General features: G+C 43.3%; 5 protein-coding genes across 5 annotated transcripts; 2 read left to right on the top strand and 3 right to left on the bottom strand.

Moving 5' to 3' along the window:
- The first annotated feature begins 826 nt into the window (after window positions 1-826).
- LOC124073773 (testis-expressed protein 2-like) lies at window positions 827-8861 on the top strand. Its single transcript, XM_046416240.1, has 11 exons — window positions 827-2150; window positions 3037-3237; window positions 3650-3929; window positions 4090-4277; window positions 4775-4969; window positions 5512-5611; window positions 6395-6527; window positions 6662-6799; window positions 7320-7529; window positions 7638-7758; window positions 8158-8861. Exons 1-11 carry the CDS (start codon window positions 933-935, stop codon window positions 8302-8304), a joined length of 2931 nt encoding a protein of 976 aa, XP_046272196.1. The 5' UTR covers window positions 827-932; the 3' UTR covers window positions 8305-8861.
- A 107-nt stretch (window positions 8862-8968) lies between these two features.
- LOC124073774 (60S ribosomal protein L3-like) lies at window positions 8969-12651 on the bottom strand. Its single transcript, XM_046416241.1, has 10 exons — window positions 12551-12651; window positions 11767-11959; window positions 11227-11395; window positions 10988-11123; window positions 10116-10302; window positions 9872-10032; window positions 9657-9758; window positions 9436-9531; window positions 9174-9293; window positions 8969-9088 (listed from the first exon to the last, which is right to left on the bottom strand). Exons 1-10 carry the CDS (start codon window positions 12614-12616, stop codon window positions 9029-9031), a joined length of 1290 nt encoding a protein of 429 aa, XP_046272197.1. The 5' UTR covers window positions 12617-12651; the 3' UTR covers window positions 8969-9028.
- A 923-nt stretch (window positions 12652-13574) lies between these two features.
- ndufb10 (NADH:ubiquinone oxidoreductase subunit B10) lies at window positions 13575-15649 on the top strand. The gene is made up of 4 exons (XM_046414977.1): window positions 13575-13799; window positions 14092-14230; window positions 14904-15043; window positions 15501-15649. The coding sequence occupies exons 1-4, from the start codon at window positions 13652-13654 to the stop codon at window positions 15578-15580; spliced, it is 507 nt and encodes a 168-aa protein (XP_046270933.1). The 5' UTR covers window positions 13575-13651; the 3' UTR covers window positions 15581-15649.
- A 567-nt stretch (window positions 15650-16216) lies between these two features.
- Window positions 16217-18906, bottom strand: rps2 (ribosomal protein S2). Its single transcript, XM_046414974.1, has 7 exons — window positions 18755-18906; window positions 18297-18434; window positions 18112-18201; window positions 17226-17333; window positions 16787-17120; window positions 16429-16520; window positions 16217-16341 (listed from the first exon to the last, which is right to left on the bottom strand). Exons 2-7 carry the CDS (start codon window positions 18429-18431, stop codon window positions 16261-16263), a joined length of 840 nt encoding a protein of 279 aa, XP_046270930.1. The 5' UTR covers window positions 18432-18434; window positions 18755-18906; the 3' UTR covers window positions 16217-16260.
- Window positions 18907-19101: 195 nt separating this feature from the next.
- On the bottom strand, window positions 19102-21369 carry rnf151 (ring finger protein 151). Its single transcript, XM_046414975.1, has 4 exons — window positions 20925-21369; window positions 20174-20343; window positions 19959-20055; window positions 19102-19736 (listed from the first exon to the last, which is right to left on the bottom strand). Exons 1-4 carry the CDS (start codon window positions 20925-20927, stop codon window positions 19272-19274), a joined length of 735 nt encoding a protein of 244 aa, XP_046270931.1. The 5' UTR covers window positions 20928-21369; the 3' UTR covers window positions 19102-19271.
- Window positions 21370-21468: the final 99 nt, after the last annotated feature.

Here is a 21468-nt window from a genome sequence, read left to right as displayed (position 1 = left end):
TAATGGACAGCGGTTAGGATGCGGTTGGAAAGAAGCATGTTTTCACGTTTTTTATTTATACCATGGAGAGGCTTTCACTGTACTGCAACTGAGGTCTTACTCTCAGTTGTAATGGACGTTATCATGGGAGAAAGTAATGATTAAAAGTTGGTGTGTACTCTTGTTTACACAAATGGAGTTGAAACTGATGTGTTTATCTTGAATTTGTTTGTCTCTGTATTCAGTGTTTTCCAGCATGGGTCCTCTCTCATCATCCATACAAACAGAGGCAATCACATATCAGACCACTCTCTCCCTGCTTTACTGAAATTGAATCTCACGCTTGTGATTGAAGAGCTGCTGTTTTGAATCTGTGAAGAAGAAGACTAGTATCATATTGGCAATAGGCACAGACAAACCTAATGGGTCAGATCACTGCATCTAATTTGGGATCAGCTGTGACTGTGGGATTAAAGTTTCTGAGCTAACAACTCCTTGTGATGACTTTAGGAAAAAAAAGCAGTTATCCGCCCCCACCTTATCGCAGACATTATGTGAACTGACAGCACACACACACAGTGAAACAGACAAAGTTCCATGCATCCCTGCAGAGTAAAAGGACAAAGGAGAAAGTGCAAAGCAGATTATGAAGAAAGGTTGAGAGATGAAATAGGAGAGGAAAAGCAATAGAGAGCAGTGAACAGGAAGGACAAGAAAAGGAAGAAGGTCACGGCAGCAGATAAAGAAGTTGCATGGAAGCTTAATGTTAAATGTTATGCTGTCATTAAACACAAGGGTATTGCTAAGCTGTTCCTATATTTTTTCTATTCACATTTCCAGAAAGCAACATGATGGAAGATGTTACAAGTCTACCAGTGCTAGCACCATGCTCCATGTCTTCAGCGATTACTGCTCCATTGGGTTGACCACATTCTCACAGTAGCTCCTGGTTGATGGTCACCATGGAGAAGAGCAAGCTCATCTTCAGCCTCGACCGTCGCGATGAAGGTCCCATGGTGGCCTTTTCCAAAGACAAACCACAAAGCAGGCAGAGCCTGTCTGGCCTCAGCCTTGCAATGGATTTGGACCTGAGTCAAGGCCACCGCTCCCAGCCCCCCTTCCTGCCTCACTCCCCCTCGTCCCCTGGCTCTTTGGCTGATCTATCAGCATCATCAGCAGCCCTGCTTGTCACCACCAACCTAGTCAAATCTTCCTCCACAGACTTGGAGGTGAGTGAGAGCAGCTCTTTACGAGGAAAACCTCTGCTCAGCTTGGTCAAGTCCCTGAGCACTGAGATTTCACGCCGGGTCGAGCCAGAGGTCAACCTCTCCAAGTCAGACTCCAAGTTGCATTTGCATCCCTGGAAGCAGCTTACCTATCCAAAGATCCCTGAGGCCAGGCCTGAAGCAGGGCAACTGAGTGAGAATGACAACTGGATATCACCTTCCACAGGCAGCATGCCGTCTGCTGAACCTCGGGGTAGCTCGTTGATCGCAGAGCTGGAGGACACAAGGAGGAAGTTCTCTGAGGCCATGCAGGATCCGCTGAGCATGCTGAGTAAGATCATTGGTGATGAAAGCTCCGGGAGCCCTAAGCAGGGGAGGGCCTCTGGTGCTGGAGACTCACCAGCTTCCCAAGGCAGCTGTGGAAGGGACGGGGTTGGTGAAGATATAGAACTTAAGTGCCGGAGGAGAGCCGATGTTGAACAGAGAAGTGTATGTGACACACCACTGAGAAGATTCCAACAGGGCTCTTTAATGAAGTCCTCCATGTCCCCAGAATGCCACTCTCACAACAAAGACAGCCACCTCGAAATCCACACTTACGGAGATATGATTCAGGTGGTTGAGCTCCAGAATGGATCCAGAGGGACTCATCATAGAACTTACACCCAATCTCGGGTCACGGTGCAAGGCTCATCACTGCCCCTTTACTGGCTTGTCCCTGTGGGTCTTCTAGCTTACAGTTTCTTTGTGTTGCCCCTGCCCTCCTATGTCACCGGTCTGTCTGTGGGAGTTGCGTGTGGCTTTATGTTGGGCCTGGTGGTGGTTTTCATGTTTGCCCCACGACACTCGTCTGCAAGAAGCAGCAAGGGCTCTTGTCTGAGCAAATCCAGACCGCTGATCATGGATTCACTGGATGAAGAGCTCACAGACACAGAAATCCTAGAGGTAATAAATGAGTGAAACATAGTGTGAAACACAGTGTATAAACAAAGAAAATTGCAGACAGAAAGTGACATGGTGGCATTTTATCTGCTTCTGTCTGTTCTGTGCATATGAATGGTATTTCTCACTCTCGACTTTTATCTAAATTTTACTCCTCTGTTCCTTAGCAATGTGGCACACAGGTAAGTGTAGCAGAGAGCAAGGAGCCAGGTGGCCGATGTGGAAGGACCACTGGTCTAAAATCAGTTTTGTTTTTTTGTGATATAGGGTTTGTGTGAATATGTGTTGCCTATTTTCCCTTAAAAGCATTTTCTCTGTCAGTTCAAGATCCCAGTGAACTCGCTGCTCACTGGAACTAAAGATAGTACAATCATTGCTGCTTAATAGATTAGTTTTTGGGTAATTACTGTATATAAAACTATCCCCAAGCACAGCAGTTTCAGCATCTTAAGAGCACACAGCCGCGCTCAGAGGACAAGGCTGGCTGCCACGATAAATGCAGAGTTAGCATGTTCAAATACAGTAAAATTAATAAGAATAGAGGAGATGACAGCAGGCTGTAGTCTGTTTCAAAGGCTTGTCCACAGAGCTAAATGAGGCAGATACATTCTGCCATGTCTCATGTTTCCCCTCCTGGTGAGCTGTATTGTCACCATTAGCACCAGTCACTGTGACTTTCATTTGCCTGAGTAGTCTTTGCTAGGTTTACGTATGGTGTGATATATTGTCACTCAGTCAATTAAATGCACCTAAATAAATCCCCAACACAGATTTCAGGTGTTAGTTCCATTCTAAAAGTAAATTATGAAATGACTTGTGACTGACTGTGTTGCCAGTTAGAGTACTTTTATCCTTTTGGGTTAAAGGCCTTGGGCTAATTTTCTTCCAGGGCTGGATGAATGAGACACACAGCTATGACCCCGAGACTTTCCACCCCTCCATCACGCAATCTGTCTATGTCACCCTGGAGGGCAGCCAGCTGAGCCTGGCGTATCCACGTGCCAACATCCCCCGGTGGGCAAGGTTCGATGAGACACCCCATGAGGCCTCGTTTTTGCACTCACGCACTTACCAGCTGGCTCACTGTAAGGTCAGTGCTTTTTTTTCCTCATTTCTGGGTCCCAGGGGAGCAGACATGTCTCTCAGATGGGAGTTAAAAGGGAGAGACAAGGTGACCTCCCACCTGAACTCTTCACTCCCATCTCTCTGCACCTGGATTGTCATCTAACACAGAGGTGAAATACCAGGAGGATTACAAATGAAGTGATGATACTCTGAATAAACTTGACCCTGCTACTGTCCCATTTCCATAGTGAGGCAGGTTACAGTAACTTCTCTTTGGGTAATAGGAGGACACTAACACACAGTCTAATCAATGTGGGGAGTATTTTGGTAATGACAAATTGTCAATGCAATTTCTGCCTCCCAGCATCTCTCGTTGCAAGAAAATACGGATCAAAAGATAATGACCTTTATCATTCTTCGGTTCATTTTTATCCCAGGTGTCTCTGTTGCCGCCTGGTTTGGCTCGTAAGAGGGTGTGGAACAAAAAATACCCCATATGTATCACTCTGGCTGAGGGGGAGGTAGGGGAAGAGAGTGTAGTTGAAGGACAGGAAGAGGACGAAAGGGCAGAGAAACAGACGGTCATAGACCACCAGCTTCCTGTCACCCTGTACCTGTTTGGCCGAACAGGACGAGAGAAGGAGGAGTGGTTCCAGCACTTCCTGTCTGCCTCCCGAGTTGGAGCCAAGAGCAGTGTGAGCCGTGAGGAGAACGCAGGTAAGATATTTTGGTTCATGGTGTTTGGGTGCACTGCAGCAGTGTGAAATACTATATGTAGACTGGACACATTACCTCCTTGCTTTAGGTTTTTTCTTTCTTTCTTGAGTTAAATTTACCAGCTCCATCACTTCATGTCTGTCTTTTCTCTGTCACTCAGAAACGCTGTGCGTTGGAGATGCTGTTAAAGAAAGCACAGAGGGGCTGCACGACTTTCACGCCGCTATGAGAACAAGAACACTATCGGACTACAGCACCTACATGACTCAACTGATTGTCTCACAGAGTTGCAATCCTATCTCTAGCCCCTGCCATAGTGACAAAGGAAGCCCCACAACCCACAAGAAGGTCAATGAACAGCACTTTAATTTAGCTTTTAGATCTACTCTCGGGCCTACCATCACATGAGCAGATTTTAGACCTCTGTTCTGCTTGCTCTCTGTATGTCATGCTAATGCTTTACATAACTCACACCTGGTCAGTATCAGCTACCATTTCACTGTTCTGCAATATGCTTACACCAGCCTGGGATGCTGGCTCAGCCAAACACTTCCTTGCTGACTAGACAAAATGTCAGTGTAGAGAAATATCAGGTGTCACCTAGCTGGGAGGAACTGACTGTGGTACATCTGCAGCATGCCTCAACGAGCTGCTAATCCTGGCTTGGGTCGTTTAGGAGTGGAACCCCAAGTAAGCACAGTCTGTCGTCAATTTCAGAGGCGGTAGATACAGAGTCAGCATATAGGAGTCAGCATAAATGGGCTTGAGGATAGATTAGCAAATGTGTATCTTGCACCTTGGCCCCATCAGGTAATATAACTTCTCGTTTCTGTTATTCCCTACAGATTCACAACGAAGAGCATGGATCTCAAGCTGGAGCTGAGCCCAGTGCAGGTTCAAGGGCAGGAGGATACTCTGCTGAGGGCCAGCCCATGTGGGTGAACTCTCTGGTGGGGAGGATCTTCTGGGACTTTCTCGGGGAGAAGTACTGGTCCGATCAGGTGGCACACAAGATTCAGAAGAAACTCAGCAAGATCAAGGTGAGGGTGTTCTGAGGACAGTCATTCATTTGTCAAGCAAAGTGGAGTCCTTGGATGACAACATGATTAGTCATTTGAACATTTTCACATTCATCTTCATGCTCACACCATTATCACCAGTATCATCAGTGTCATATTGACTAATGACATGGCGAGGCAACAGTGAGTATACTGCAGGTCAGAGCATCCTCTACAAAGTGGTGTGTGCAAAAAGGTCAAAAGATATGACATTAAGGCAAATCAATGCTGCAACTCCCTCTCCTGAGTGTGTGTGTGTGTGTGTGTGTGAGTGTCTGGGAGTTTGCTGATAGTGCACTCCCTCTGCTTCCAAAGGCAGGAGGTGGAAAGTGAGTAGAGTAATACTGCAGGTATCAAAATATCTGATTTTTCATTTCCTTCTCTAGCTTCTTGTCGCACACCGCTTTGTCCTTTATACACACAGACACTCACAACGACGCTCATACATGTTCCAGGGTTCTGTGGGATGTTTGACATAAACACAGCATGTGTGCTAATTAAAGGTGTCCTTTCTTTCATTAAAGCTGCCATACTTCATGAATGAGCTGACTCTGGCTGATTTGGACATGGGCACATGTCTGCCTCAAGTCCTCAGCACCTCCAAACCTACACTGGACCGTAGAGGTATGGTACACAGGATAAATTGTCATCAGTACATTCTCTTGTTCTTTGGATTATTAATCATGCTTGCATTATGGGTCTAGAGATGGCAATGTCTGTCTTGGTTGGTACACCACTTTGGTCCAGACTGAAAAATCGTAACATCTATTGGATGGGTTGTGATTAAGTATTGTACAGATATACATTGTGAGGACTGGATGAAGCTTAATTACACTGGTGATTCCCTGACTTTAGTGCCACCAGCAGGTTAGTGTTTTAACTTATCTACAAGATGAATTGGCTCAATATTTAGACGCTAATGTTTTCCAGATGATGTATTCTAATGACCTAAAGACTTCTGTATCCTGATGATAACATTTAATTTAACACCCCACAGAGGCACTAGCTTGGCTGTAGACTCTTAGTTTTTTCTTTTCTGTACCACTTTGTATGTGGAAGAGTCACCAAATAAGGTTTACCCAACAGATTTCTTCTCTCAGACACAAGCTCAGGCCCTGATCTCATTTGTTTCGTTACGGACTTTGTGGTGCACGGCCTTAAAGCCTTCCATTGTCTCCTGCCTAAGCATAAGAGGACTGGATTAGCAATCCTCTTGGCTTTGGCTAAGCTAAACTGATAATATCATGCATGAGCTATCCTGTATTGGTCTAATGTCCCTGCTGCCACAACACAGTGCTGGGCCACATCTAGAAAAGATTGGCTCAGCCTTTAAACCAAACTCAGGCTTTAGATCAAAGTTCGTTAAACATTACCTGCTACTTTTCCTGTGCTCCTTTTATCACCAAGGCCTGTGGCTGGAGCTGGAGTTGGTGTACACAGGCTGTATTCAGATGACCCTGGAGACTAAGATGAACCTGTACAAGCTGGGTAAAGATGGAGAAGATGAGGCTCATAGTGTTCCAAAGACCCAGCAAATGGGGTGAGGCCCATCTTAGTTTCATATTCCTCAGTGATTAAAGACAGTGTGAAGGTGAATGTGAACATGCTTGCGCAAAAATGAGTCTTTCAAACTCAGCAGTCTGCATTAAGAGGTACCATTGGTGTGTTTTTTAGCTCTAAACCCAGGCTGTGCATACTGGCTGATAGTGATGAAGAGTCGTCCAGTGCAGGCTCATCTGATGAAGAAGAAGCCCTCTCCTCTGAGCCACAGGGGTCTGTGGGAGATAAGAGCACAGCGGCAGCAGCTGAAGGGTAAATTAACAGCTTTATTGACAATTTCCGCTACGGAGATTAAATATGGAAACATGGATGTAACTATGGGTCACAAAATTGCAAAATACTGCAATTTCTGAAGCATCCTATTCTTGAGGTCACATCTTATTCACTGATGAAACAGCAGGTGTAAGGTGAAAAAATGCAACTTCAACAGCATATAGTTAGACTTGCAACTAATAAAGTTCATCTTAATTGCAAACATTTTCACAAATGAGGAGGAAAACTGGTAATGCTCATGAAGAAAACAGACAAATCCAAATTATCCAAAGTCACTCTTGCTGTTAAGTTTACTGTCACAGTGAATATACATTAATCAACAATATTTAATTGAATAATCTTTGTAGAAACATTCTTGGGGTGGTCTTAAGCTTGAAAACATGGACACGTGAAATATGTAAGCTTCTTCTGCTGTAACTTGCATGTCCCAATCCCGGTAATTTTCAGATTCACAGTCCTACAAATCTGAATCTGTGCTGTCGACCTTATCCTCCCCCAGGCACACTGGTGGCAGCACAAGTAGGAAGATCTTGAGACTTGTGGACAAGATAGCAAAGTCCAAGTACTTCCAGAAAGCGACAGAGAACGAGTACATCAGGAAGAAGATAGCTGAGGTGTCCAACATGCCTCTGATGCTCAGCGTTGAGGTCCTGGAGCTCTCTGGTACTCTGGCCATCAATATCCCACCTCCCCCTACTGACAGGATATGGTACTGCGTCTCTTTCTTTTTCACATTTCATACTGCAAATTCAAAGACAGTTCTTTCTTTCTTCCTCCCTTACTCATTGAGCCTTTGTCTCTCCTTCTGTCCTCTCAGGTACAGTTTCCGAGTGCCCCCCAGGTTAGACCTTCATGTGCGTCCCACGCTCGGGGAGAGGGAGGTCACCTTCACTCATGTCACCGAGTGGATTGAGAAAAAATTACAGTGTGAGTTCCAGGTAAGTCCATCTGTTAATCATCTAAAATAGCATTAAAAACACTTTTAATCATTACACTAATTTTTATCACGTCCCCAGTGAGTATTTAACAGAAGACACTGGACTCATGAATTCAAACGAGCTTATTTGCAAAGAAACTGAATGCACTGGAACACTCTCGATATTTATACCCCTTTGTCAACAACCGTTAAAGTTCTTATCTAAACTTTCCATGTTTTCCTGTTATTTACATCAATCAACTAAAACCCCCCTGGTGGTCATCCTGTATACTTTCCAGAGTCCTTTCTTTGTTTCACAATTCATCCTGTGACCCACAGTGGTTGAACTTTAAATGCTCCTTATTATGAAGCACATTCATCATACTATCTTGCTAATTTCTCATCTTTTGTCTCTCAACAGAAAGTGTTTGTAATGCCCAATATGGACGATCTATATCTGCCCCTGATGACATCTGGACTGGATAACCCACATGTATCCCACCAATCCTCAGTCCACTCCTCTTCCCACCAGTCTTCTGTGGAGTCCCAGGATTATCTGTCAGAGTAGTGCCCCTTGAAGGGCACAAATTGGTTTTATGTGGATGCAAAATAAGCATGCATGACAACTATTGCCATGAATCTCTAACGGATTCTGAGGCTGCAGCAGCTGGTTACCAGCTCGATGGTCATCCCGAGTGTGTTCACTGGAACCAGTGCAGGATAGTGCAGCGTGGCAGAGATCTCGGGACCGTGAGAATGGTGCTACCGCACCCCCTACTGTGAAGATAATTAAACTGCAACACCTTGAGACCAGTGACAGCACAATAAATTACAAGTTTCCCAAAAGGAATACAAGACTGAAAAACTGAATGTCTTTTCTGTACGGCAAAACAAGATGATGCTGACGACCACTGTTTCAAAACAATGCCCACTGAACGGCTCATCCACCCATTTTTCTAATCCACTGATCCTTTTGTTGTTGTGAGTTTGAACAAACCAGAAGATGAAAAATGTGGAAATACTAATCTGATCTGATTATGTTCAGTCGTGGTTCAAGTCATTTTTCGGCAGTGTTGCTCATGGAATTGTCAGTGAATAAAACCCTGTTCAAAACTTTAAATCTTCATTAATTGTTGACCTTTCAAGACTTAGATAGATAGATACTTAGAAGATAAAATAAGCTGTGTTTAATTGGGGTCAAACAAAGCAAATTTTCACATAACAACAATACATAGTGTATTTGAATCTCAGTTTTATTACTGTATGAGCATGTGGAAATATGAGCATGTTTCTCAGGCTTCCTCAGTCAGAGGATCCCGCCGTGTTTTCAGGGCATCCTTCTTCAACGGCCCCTGCAGGTACATCAGACAGTGGTGAAACACTGCAGAACGATTCAGGAGTCATGATCACTGATCACGCTGACACACTCACACTCACCATAAATGCCCTCTTCTCCTGGGCAGTTTGGAAGCGGCCATGACCAAATTTGGAGGTGGTATCAATGAATTTGAGCTCGACGGCCTCCTTGGACTTGCGAGATGTGTGCACCAGCAAAGACTGTGGAGAGCAACACAAAGATATATGCATACTGTACATGTACTTCGAAAGTCAAGTGTATGACTGATATGTTCAATGTAAAATCCAGATACTGCAACGGGCCTGTAAGATCTAAAATGAAACTTTCACAATCACACTGCACCTTTCTGAGGGTGAGGACACGTTTCTTAGCCCCGACCACACAGCCTTTCACCATGACAAAGTCATTATTCACTTCACCATAGCGGGGGAAGCCTCCCTAAGGGGGCAAGACAACAGGGGAGGATGGATGAAAAAAGGAATAAAAAGTGTTCAAGAATATATTTTCTATCACAATCCATTTGTGCATGTTATAATCCTGTCACAGAAGAATTAGAGGAATACCATGGGCGTAATGGTCTTCTGGCTGGTGTCATAGTTAGTTGAGGCATTGTTCCGAATCACCTTTCCATCCTGGATGTGCACACCCTTACCAATACGGTAGATCTGAGGACACAAAGTGTTTTGGTAAACCTGGCTATGTATACTTACAAGAATAGTGCTTGACAGTTGAAACTAAAGGCTTGTGAGTGAAATTGGGCTTCTAACTATCGGTTAACCTTCTTGTTGATCTCAGTACGGTGGTTGTAGCCCTTCTGTCCAGCGCGAGCTATGGTAAAGCCCACACGGGCTGGATGCCAGGCTCCAATGCAGGCCACCTTCCTCAGACCCTTGTGAGTTTTCCTGGGAAGCTTCTTTGTGTGCCAGCGGCTTGTCACACCTATCAGCAATAAATATATATCCAAGTGAACTTATTTTACAGGACTTTGGACTGGATTGGTTAGTCACAGAATATTTTCCAACCTTTAAAGCCATGACCCTTGGTGACTCCAATGACGTCAATCATTTCATCCTGGTAGAAGACAGCAGAGACAGGCACAGCTTGCTCCAGATGCTCCTTTGCCCAATCCACCTTGTCTGAGATGCTTCCCCCATTTAGTTGCACCTCCATGATGTGAGCCTTTTTCTGACGTATGGGCAACAATCGCATCTGGAAATGGAGAAGCCTGTAAACTGCAACTGAAAATAGTCCAAAAATCTAGAAATGCTGTTCTAGATTACTAAAATGCCAGAAAGTATCTTGCTTAGACTTAAACTAAATGTAAACGTACAATGCTTATAAGATCCAACACATAATTTGATCTATGATTCAGCACAAGTTTGCGTTTGAACTCTTATTAGCCTGATAACATCCGAAAATTACCACAGAACCGTTACTGAAAAGCATATTTTGAAGTTGAAACCTTCACAGAAAACGACTGATCTGAGCAACATTGTTGCTAGTTGGGATCTTTGCTGATCCTCATATTATTGGCTGCCATCAAAAGGTTTCCCTGAGTAAATCCAGGGTGAGCAGCCAGGTCCTGCCCTGAAAATTATTTTTAAACTGCTATTTGAAACGGCACCCTCCAGTGCCCTCTGCAAACAGAACGTCATGATCATGGAGTTGTTTGGCTCTTGGCAGCAGAGAGATTTGGGGGATGTGGCTGCTTTTCTTTCCATTGCATGTGATCAGGTGGACAGCTCTGTCACCTCTGCCCTTTTCCAGGGTAGACTCGACACAGACGGGATGTGAATAGCTCCCAGTCTTTAGACCAACGCAGTCTATCTGATGTGGGATGAGACAGCAATTGATGCATTTCTAAAATTTGATGGAATTCAACTGGCCACTCTACCTGAGAGTGAACAATAACCCTGATTACTGAACAGTATTTCTTCATCCTTTCAAAATCCTTTTCCAGCTGTTTCTTTCCTGTCTCATCCTGCCACTTCTTGCAGTACTTGGTGAAGGCTTTCTTCTTGCTTTTGTACCTGAAACACATAAAAACTCAAGAAATGAGAAACAGTGACAGTGAGACACCGACTGACTGCAGACACAGAAGAAGAAGAAGAAGAACAATGTACAATCACACACCAGTTTTTATAAAATCTGCGCTTGCACTCGTCACTGAGATGCTCTGCGAAGATGGTTTTGAGGGAACGCAAGCCACGGACAGTTTTAATGTATCCCACAATCCCCATCACAATGACTGGAGGAGTGTCAATGATGGTGACTGCTTCTACCTCCTCTCGCTTCGATTGCTCTGTGGATGAAACATGAAAAATATTCAGCTGCTATGATGTTTTCACTGTCAGTGTTCAGCAAAGCTCCACCAAGCATAGCATTTTAGCAGTGTATATGTGTAGCATCTCATAGGTACCGAATAGCATGTGAGACTTGATTGAGCTCCCAAAAACATTCAGTTCTTAACATCCTGTGATAATTTTTCATACTATGGCTGACAGAAGCTAGGCTGCATTAAATCTGAACAGAACACAGGAGGGAACAAAGACACCTGACCCTGTAAGGCCCACGGCCATAATCCTCTCAAACAAACAAAGCAAAAATCAAAGTGAATCTTTTTTCTTCAATGCCCCCATGCTTGCATGTTGTAGTAAGACCAGTTGTGCATACTGAGGCCAGCACGGTGCACCTCCCTCAGTGTGTGGGTCATGCCAGCCTTGTATCCCAGGAAGGCGGTGAGGTGGACGGGTTGTCTGGGGTCGTCTTTGGGCCAGGTACGCACCCTGCCCCTGTGCTTCTTGCTACGCTTGTGGGGCAGGAACCCCATGTGTCCATGGCGGGGTGCATGAAATTTGCGATGAGACTGGAAAAGGACATAAGCCACATGCTTACTAACATGAATCTTGTGGAAATGTAACCCAGATGTATTACTGATGTATTATTATTTTTACAATAGTGAGACAAGAGCTGCAGTAATAGTTCAAGAAGAAACATATTATTCTTGTCCTGTACGCAACATAAAATGTAGAATTTGATCCTGTTTTTTGGCATACATTCCAAAAACACTTAAGATAATAAATTCCTCTGATATTAAAATCCTCAGAAAACAGTAATAAAATGAAAGGACATCAAAAGTATATACTGCAACAGAGTCAAGTCCCTTAGTCTTCATGGATGTTGCCTTCCTGTCCAGACAGGTCAAATGACAAAGCTCAGACGATGAGATGCCACATAAAAAGAAATTACCATTACACTATTCCACATGGTCTCTTCAAGGGTAGCCATTAGGAGATAACTTTTTAACATGCTCTATCTTCCCTTATAAACACAGATGGCCAAACAAAGTGACAAAGCACAGACACATGCACACATGTGGAAGTCAAAGGACAGACAAAACAGCAAATCATTGTATCCTTTGTAGTAGAAAAGAGGCCAAGAAATGAGGAGCACTGACCATGTCTGCGCACTGTCCAGTTGAGGGGTAGAAAGAGAGAGGGACCAGGGCTGATGCAAGGGTCATACATAAGATGATACACAGAGTAAGGGCACTAATTTGGTGTTTGGCCCAGTTGAGGAGTCGTATTCATTTTCAAACAAGGCAATCTCTGCCAAGTTCTGACAGAAGAAGTTAGATAGGAGGAGGGAAGAGGGTAAACCCAGAGGTCTGAGGTGGTGGGGAGGCTCAGTGGACAGGAACCACATAACCAAGAAAGGAGAGAGAGAAAAGAAGAAGTCATTAATCCAACCTGCTCAGCTTTAGGGCAGATACCATTTCTTCTCCATGTTTAAAAAGCAGTAATACAAAAACCATTTGCTGAGACCCTCAACTGTTTTGTCTTATGGAGATGGAAACAAAGAAACCTTCTAAAGGACAATTGGGATGACAAATCATTTCAATTTGTGATAATATTTATGACATGCACATCAGTGCAGATTACACTGACAGCAGGTTTTCTTTGGATTTGGAGAGATTTCTATGTTTAAGTATCTCAGGAGGCAAGCATAACAGATGTCCCTACGGTTTTACTTGTTATCTCACATCTTTGTCAGTGTTTCGTTGTTGAAATTTAGGTAAGTCTCCTAAACATACAGTGTCAACCTTTTTTTCTGGGGACTGGGCTGCATTCTGTCCCCAGTTTATAAGCAAAAAAATGTTTTTGTTTTTATCGACAGTCAAAATAAGTGCATTCCTGGCATTAACTATAAGGGCCATAGATTCTCACTGGCATAGACTGCGCACTCGTGGTTGAAGGTTGTCGGCTCTGCACCGCCACCTGCTGCATTTCCATAATACGACAGCTCCACCTGTGACCTTTACCCTTAGACCTTCGTGTTATTTTAAAATACTGAAATTGAGCTTGTGCTAAATTTTTCGTTGGGCATAATACTTGTAATAGATGTTGTTTCAGAATAAGAAGAATAAAAACTATTAAGATATCATTATGGTTTTACTTTAATGACCTCTAATTCGCCATTGTGTTGTGTCTTCTGCGCATGCGCTGCTCGAAAGGAGAGCTGTCGAGGTCGAATTAAGTCTTGGACGAAAGACTGCAAAATGCCTGTAGACTATGATAAAGAGGCATATCCGGAGCCTCCTCGGCAGACTCCGGTTGTGGAAAAACAGACACCAGTGCCGAACCCAGCCCTGATTTTGTCTAAACTCTTCTATTACTCCGTGGACCTGCCTGTCACCACATTTAGAGGTAACTGAAGCTAACGGTGCTAACATGGTAGCACAACAACATAGCCGTGTCTGTTAGGAGCTGCGATGATATGTTGTTGATATATTTAAATGTTGTAACTGTGCCGTTACTGTTACATCCTAAATATTAACGTTACACCAAATTAACTACGGGTCTCTGGTTTGTGGTAGTAATGGCCCCGATTAGCTAAGATTTATGTACTGGTAACGAAGTGCCATGCTAACCAGCGTCATTCACATACGCCTTTGCGTAGTTTTAACAATGTGCTGAACTGTTTTCCTTTCTCGTACAGATTTTGTTGAAAGCCTTCAGGCTAAAAACCAGATCGTCTACTACCACCGGAAGTTCCGTCGTGTTCCTGACCTGACTGAGTGCGAGGATGGAGATTATGTCTGCCACTATGAGGCCGAGATGCAGTGGAGGAGAGACTAGTAAGTAACTGGTTCACATAAACTGCTCGGTTGGTGGACATTAGTAATGTGAATAGACACATACGGTCATTGGAGTAAACATAGTTTTGGTGGTGGATGTGGGGTTGGCATCATCCTCCAGTACAGCACAGTGTATATTGACCAGAATATACATTTTTACCTAATCTTGAAACCCTGTTTTGTGAATTGACGGTGTATCTAATTATGTTATTACACGGCAAACCTCGGAAAGGACAGTATTTGAGAATAAGACTAATAGCTGCCCTGTGTTGTCTGCACTGAGCGCTGTAACTGATAGACATACACAAGGCAAAGTGAGAAGGTGGAACTGAGGAGGGTCAGTCTGGACCTGTAGCCTTATTGTATTCGTATATCAGACAAATGTGTGGTTCCAGATTTGTGACAACACAACAATACAGCCATGCACAGATTAACAAATAAATTATTTCCTTTTTTTTATATGGAAACTCTTGACTGACCTGCACAGAGCTCTCACCTAAATTCTATCCAATTCCAGGCCTCATCACCCAGTATCAGTGTTGGACCTCCGTAATGCACTTGCATGACAAATGGTTGCAAATCTTTACTTTTCTTGCCACCTCCCTGCAGAAAGCAAATTTCTCCTTCACCAATGAACAGAGTTTCGCCTTGTGTTGTTGTCATAACCCCTTAGCAAAGTGGACCAGCAGATTGTGAAGGTGGTTCAGGAGCGTCTGAGGGCCTGTCAACAGAGGGAAGGACACAGCCATATCCAGAACTGTGCTAAAGAAATGGAGCAGTTCAAGGAGGTATCCAAGAACTTCCAGTCACGCTGTAAGTAATGCTGTTTGGAGCCTGAATTCATGTGGTGTGATAGAAAGAAACTGAATAGGCATTTAGGAATCCAACACGTGTCTTTTGTGTGGCAAATGCTAAGAGACAAATTACTCTACAATTGTACATAAGTTACTAAATGTACATTATAGTACAAGTGCAGTAAATCATGCAGTCGGTATTATGTTACACTGCTGAAAGAATTAAGTCAGGAAATTAAGAAAGGAAAATTCAAAACATTAATAATGTTCCAGCATTTGAAATATGAAAGGTTGCTGTTTTACTCAGTGTAGAATTGGGACAAAAAGAATTTTGAAGGCATCACCTTGGGGAATCATAATTGGCATTTTCGGTCATTTGATAGATGATAGATTTTGATAATGAAAATAGTAACTTGTTGCATGTGTACTGATATCATTGCCACTTTTAACTTTTGCTTAACTCTATTTCATTCAAGATGGAGACCTGGGAGCGTTTGGCAATGCGAGGAAATGTCTAATGAAGCAAAAAGAACGGATGATGGCAGCTGAGGCATAATTCTAAGTAACAGTTGTCTAATCTGTTTTGTGTACTGTAAAACTGTAAAATAAAGTTTGTGATCACTTATGTCTGTCTTTCTAACCTCTGTGTGACACAGGCATTTAGATGCAGATTAATTTTTACTGAAGTGGCCTTCCTGCACAATGAGCTTATCAGATCTTCCAAACAACTACATACTATGGAGGGTGATCCGTTTTCCTCTTACTACCAGTTCATCAGCTGATTCATTCAGTACACCAGAAGTAGTATGGCATGAGATGTTGGCATCTCCCTTTCCCCATCTCCAGATGTATTTAATTGGACAAGTCACTGAGGGAGATTTGATTTTTCTATGTTGAATTTTACATTTCATTTGCTGAATGAACTAGGTAAAAACATATGTTGTCTGAACAATTTTGAATGAGTTCCTATTAAATATTTTGCATCACTGAGGTGAATTCTTATACACATCATCCATCCCTACCTGGTACAACTCATGATTAAAATACAAAACTGTACTGTCTCTTCTCTTGTCACTGCTATTCACTGCACTTGCCCTTAATAACACAATTACTGGACCTTAGCAGTGCTTTCATATTAAACAACACTCCTATTGTCAGTCAGTTCAGCTAAAGCAAGTAGACAAACATTATGTGGTGTTTCAGAATGTTTATTCAACAATTCTCTGTATAAAACATTTAGGAGGAAGCTGCCTGGACAGCCTGTCCCCTCTGAACAGACACCCTGGTGTGAGTCTTGGCCAGATGGTCAGTGAACTCCTGGAATGAAAAGCAGAAAGTCAGTTAATACACAAACCTCACATGTTAAGAAATCTTGACAAATCAAGTCTGAGCTGTGTACTGTACCTGGTAGGGAGACTTGGTAAAGACAGTCTCCTTCCACAGATCAGGGGTCAGGTAGCTGTAAGTCTTGGAGATGGCGTCAAAGGTGGCTTTGGCTGATGAAGTCAAAAAGACATGATTAGGATGTGTACGATGAACTGTGAGAACACATAACTTGCCATCATCTTTGGGGGGAAAAAAATGTTGAGTACTGACAAGGGGAACAGAAGAGACCACCGAGACTGTCTTTCTGCCGTGCATTACAATGCTCGTTTATTTCTCTCCTGATAACGACAACTACACCACTGCAGAGGTGAAGCTGAGCAGAGCAAGGAGAAAACCGTATACAGGTGAGCACACAACAGAAGCAGAAGAATCTTACCAAAGTTGCCCAGGGTGGCTGTGCAGCCTCTGGCAGAGGTGTAGCAGTCATCAATACCGGCCATCATGAGCAGCTTCTTCGGCACAGGGGCAGACACAATGCCAGTACCGCGGGGAGCAGGGATGAGACGCACCAGGACAGAGCCACAGCGGCCAGTCACTTTGCAGGGCACGGTGTGGGGCTTTCCGATCTTGTTACCCCAGTAACCCCTCCTGACAGGGACAATGGACAGCTTGGCCAGGATGATGGCTCCACGGATGGCAGTGGCTACCTCCTTGGAGCACTTCACTCCCAGACCCACGTGGCCATTGTAGTCACCAATGGCAACAAAGGCCTGTAAACACAACCAGAGGGCAACGGTGTCACATCTGGTTGAGTAGCGACGAGAAGAAAGTGCTGATAAAATTAAATCAGTATTACACAGTTAGTGATAACTTACCTTGAACCTGGTGCGCTGACCAGCCCTGGTCTGCTTCTGGACGGGCATGATCTTGAGCACCTCATCCTTCAGACCAGAACCCAGGAAGAAGTCAATGATCTCAGACTCCTGCAGGAAAAACATTGATGGATTTTAGGATTAGACACAGACCAGTGGTGCTATGACATGAGACAACCACCCCTACACTGTTTTGTATGCTTGCAGTTGGCACAAATGCAAGCATTTAGACTCATTTTGACAGACTATCAAAGCTTTCAAGCACCAAGGCCTTATTTTGGGGGACATTAGTACAATTCACTGGAATATGACATCCAAATATGGTGCTGCATGCATATCTGTGCAAATCTATGTATACATAGCTATACAAGCCCTCATCTGTGCCCTGCCTGTATAAAGAGATCTTTGAAAACCTACAGTTTCAGTCCTATGTGTCCATTTAATTATTCCTTTGGTATCTTCAAACACAACACATTCATACCTCTCATATTGTACAAAATGAATCAAAACATACGCAATTCTCAGCAACCATTTTGTATACTGCAACTCCGTAAACTACTCTGAAAGTTTTCTAATTTGAGATAATTTAAAGAGTGAAATGGTTCTGAATAAAAGGTTTGAAACAGCTTTACGCATTAAAATGATATGGCTCATATAAATGATGACAATCAATATTAAAGAGAAAATGATGCTTAAAGAGAAGTGATAATACAAAAGGCACAAACTCCTAACAACTGTACACAACATGGTACAGGACTAGTAAAACCACCATTGGGAGAACACCATTTTTCTTTTCAGCAACAGTTCCTTGCCACTCCATCAGTATTAAGAACATTTTTAATTAGTAGTTGTCAGCCTGTTGCCCACACACACTCACTATACTGCTTACCTTGATGGGCAGAGAGTACAGGTAGATCTCCTCCAGGGACTTGATCTTCATATCCTTGACCAGGCGGCCCAGCTTGGTGACTGGCACCCACTAACAGAAGAAAACATCCTGGTGAAAAACGGCTCCTGATTTTTTGTTTTTTGAATCGGATTTCACCAATTAATCAATCGATCAAACAAACTTACTTCCTTGTCCTCGGACTTGCCGCCACGGGCACCGCGGCCCCGTCCGCGGCCCCTGCCGCGTCCACGGCCTCTGCCGCGGCCACCTGCGCCGAAACCTCCGCGAAAACCTCCTCTACCACCGGCGTCGTCCGCCATTTGCTGCAAAACAAAAACAAGAGCATAGTTAGTATTTTCTTTAATCGCTAAGGCAAGCTAGCGCTTATATTACCAAGAACACGTTTAGCCTTTTCATTTGTCTCACAGAAAACGAGCATCTCCGCCATATTTAACGTTCAGGACATTCCTATATTAATTATAAATATCTCCAACTCTGCTTCGTTTTCCTCGTAAATATACCCACGATTTTCAGATAACGTATTCAGGGTTAATTTTGTGCTCATCACAAGTATATTTGGCAGAACGATGTGTAAGATAAATAGGGATTTGGATCAGAGTACGTCTTTCCGCATGTAACTTACGTGATCTGTGTAACAGGAAGAAGGCCTGTGGGAAGTCTCGCTGGGTTTTTATATATGGATGTTATCGCGAGAAAATGCGAAGATTTCGAACTACTGCCTCTGTGGGCATCTTTTTCCAGAGCTGACCTGTTCCTGAAACACTTAAAATGTTACTATAGATTTTATTGATTATGTTACTGATGAATATGATTATAATTTAGCATTCGAAAACAAACAACATAAAATAATAAATACAAATAGCATTCAATTCATGTATTCATATTCAATTCACATGCAAATTTCAGTTTACGCTCTTATCTTGAATGAAGACCAGGATTACAGTGTAATGTCAAATACTTTATTTACAAAATATAAAAAAAACTACAGCACAAAATTGTTACAAATTCACTCATTTGAATCACTACCTACATATTCAAACACACACACACACACACCTTCAAAGAAAAAATAAAAAAATAAACATGTTCAGAAATTATACACAGCAGTAGCCAACCAGCAGCAGTAAACAACTCTTTTCTCAGCAGTTGCTGGTGTTGCTAGTCCCACTGGAGCTGCCACTGCTCTCTCCTAGGTCCTCTTCTTCTACCTCGTGTAGATCGTCCATCACTTCAAGGCTCTCGCAGATCAGCCCTATCTGCCGCTTCATGTGGGCCATGGTGCTCTGCATCCTCCTCATCTTCCTCTGCAGGGCAGTGGCAATGGCCCTGTGGTTCCTCTGCCTGGCTTCATACTCCTGCCGCAGTTGCTTGTAGCAGTTGTGTTGCGCCTGTGTGCGGTGAGAGAGTATTGTCCCGCAGCCCATGTGGCAGGGCTGACGCCAGTGTTCACAGTGGCGTGCATGGGTGTCCAGGTCCCTGCGGAGAAGCTGTGCCCGGCAGCCCTGGTACGGACAGGGGATGAGCTCGTACAAACAGCTCATGCTGTGGCAGTACTGCTCTGAGAGGGGGAAGGTCTCTGCACAACCACGGATTTCATTCTTACACTGTCAGAAGTCATATACAGACATATACAGAGAAATCAGTAAAAACAAAAACAAAATAAACACATGATTCACAAAGTATTCCTACAGTAGAGTGAAAATTCAGAATTAGAGCATAGCCACTCGTGTTTTTATTTTTGTTTGGTCCTCCCTTTTCTGACAAAGAGCCAGTCAGTTTCAGTTTTTAAAAGTTACCATAACTTCCATCCATGATCCACAATTTACCTTGATCTTCATGCGTCCAATAGATTTGCTCAGCTTGAACATGACAAAGATCAAACTTGGGTTAACAGGCTTTCTGCAGCAGGGGCAGGTCTCCTGCCTTCAGAAGATAAATAACACTTAGTTTTGTTCATCCATATGGATGATGCAGTAATAACAATGCAATACAATTACTGTGTTCTTGCTCAGTGGTATTTGATCCATGTTATGTTCTGTACCTCTTTAGCCACTGTAAGATGCATTTCTTGCAGAAGATGTGGTGGCACGCAGCTCTTACTGGACACCTGAGGACCCCTTGGCATATGGTGCAGATCAAATCGTAGTCTGGAGTGTCCACAAACAGCTCCACATCATAGCCCCCACTCTGTGTTGACACTTCTGGGTCCGCCTGGATGTGGCCGATACAAATACAACTTTATTGTGTCTTAACATCAAGTATTATCACTATTAATTATTTCAGGAAGACATTAAAGTTGTGCCAGCTGAGGAGATGGAGACAGACTGTGAGCCCATGTAGTCTACCAACAGGTGAGTATCATACAGCATACAGCTAACTCTACAGCTCTCTACAGCAGGTCTACAACAATAAAGGCAGGAGAAGACAAAACAGAATTGTTCTGGAAAGTCATATGACTGATTACATGATAACAAAAACCAAGTTTATTCCTTCATGCCTATGCCTGTGAACAGTTTGTTCCATGACAAAATACGAGATAATTCCAAAATGCTCATCATGGCATTATTTCCTTAATTTTAAATTAATTTATATGTTAGAAAACACCATGATACTCAGAGACGACTATATGATGGGCAGCAAAAGAGTTTCCCAAAGATATTAGCAAAGCAGCTTCACATATCTAAGGATATATATTTAGTCTAATAGCCTTAAAAATGACCGGAAGCATCTGTTAATGAAAGAGAAATAAAAGAAAGATGAAAGAAAGTAAACAGAAGCTGTTGTGTACTCACCATGATAATCTCCTGTCCTCACCGTGTTTCCATTCCCGGCGCTGGTTTACTCATATCGGTTCTCTCACATGTCACAAACGGAACACACACCCGCGTTATCAATACAACACACATGAACATTCCTGACAAAACACGAAGGAGGGACGGTGTGTGTGTGTGTGTGTGTGTGTGTGTTCCTGTGCGGACAAATGAAAACAGTAAATTATAAAAAACGAAGAGAGAGAATGGCTCTCAATATGGAGCGCGTCCTTTCCCTGCTGTTCTAGCATCAATGCTCAGCCTCCACACGTCAAACAGGAACCTTTAAACGTGAATAGCTCCAGCTGAGGCTATTGTTGTGAGCCTCGGTGGGAAAACTGAAAAGTAAAAGTTTATAATGAGTCTCTAACTCTCGAGTCTCACATGACATTTTATTAAACTTAAAAAAACTACCAGTTTACGTGACTTTTTCATTAAAGCCTTTCTATTCACTCACTGACAAATGAAATGGGATTCCTTAGTGTTATGAGCAAAAACAGCCTGGCCAATCACAGCTCAGTCCGCT

This window comes from Scatophagus argus, chromosome 16 (genome assembly GCF_020382885.2).
Source record: "Scatophagus argus isolate fScaArg1 chromosome 16, fScaArg1.pri, whole genome shotgun sequence".
Lineage (NCBI taxonomy): Eukaryota > Metazoa > Chordata > Actinopteri > Scatophagidae > Scatophagus > Scatophagus argus.
The sequence above is the reverse complement of the archived record's forward strand: the minus strand, read 5'-3'. Positions and strand labels throughout refer to the sequence as shown.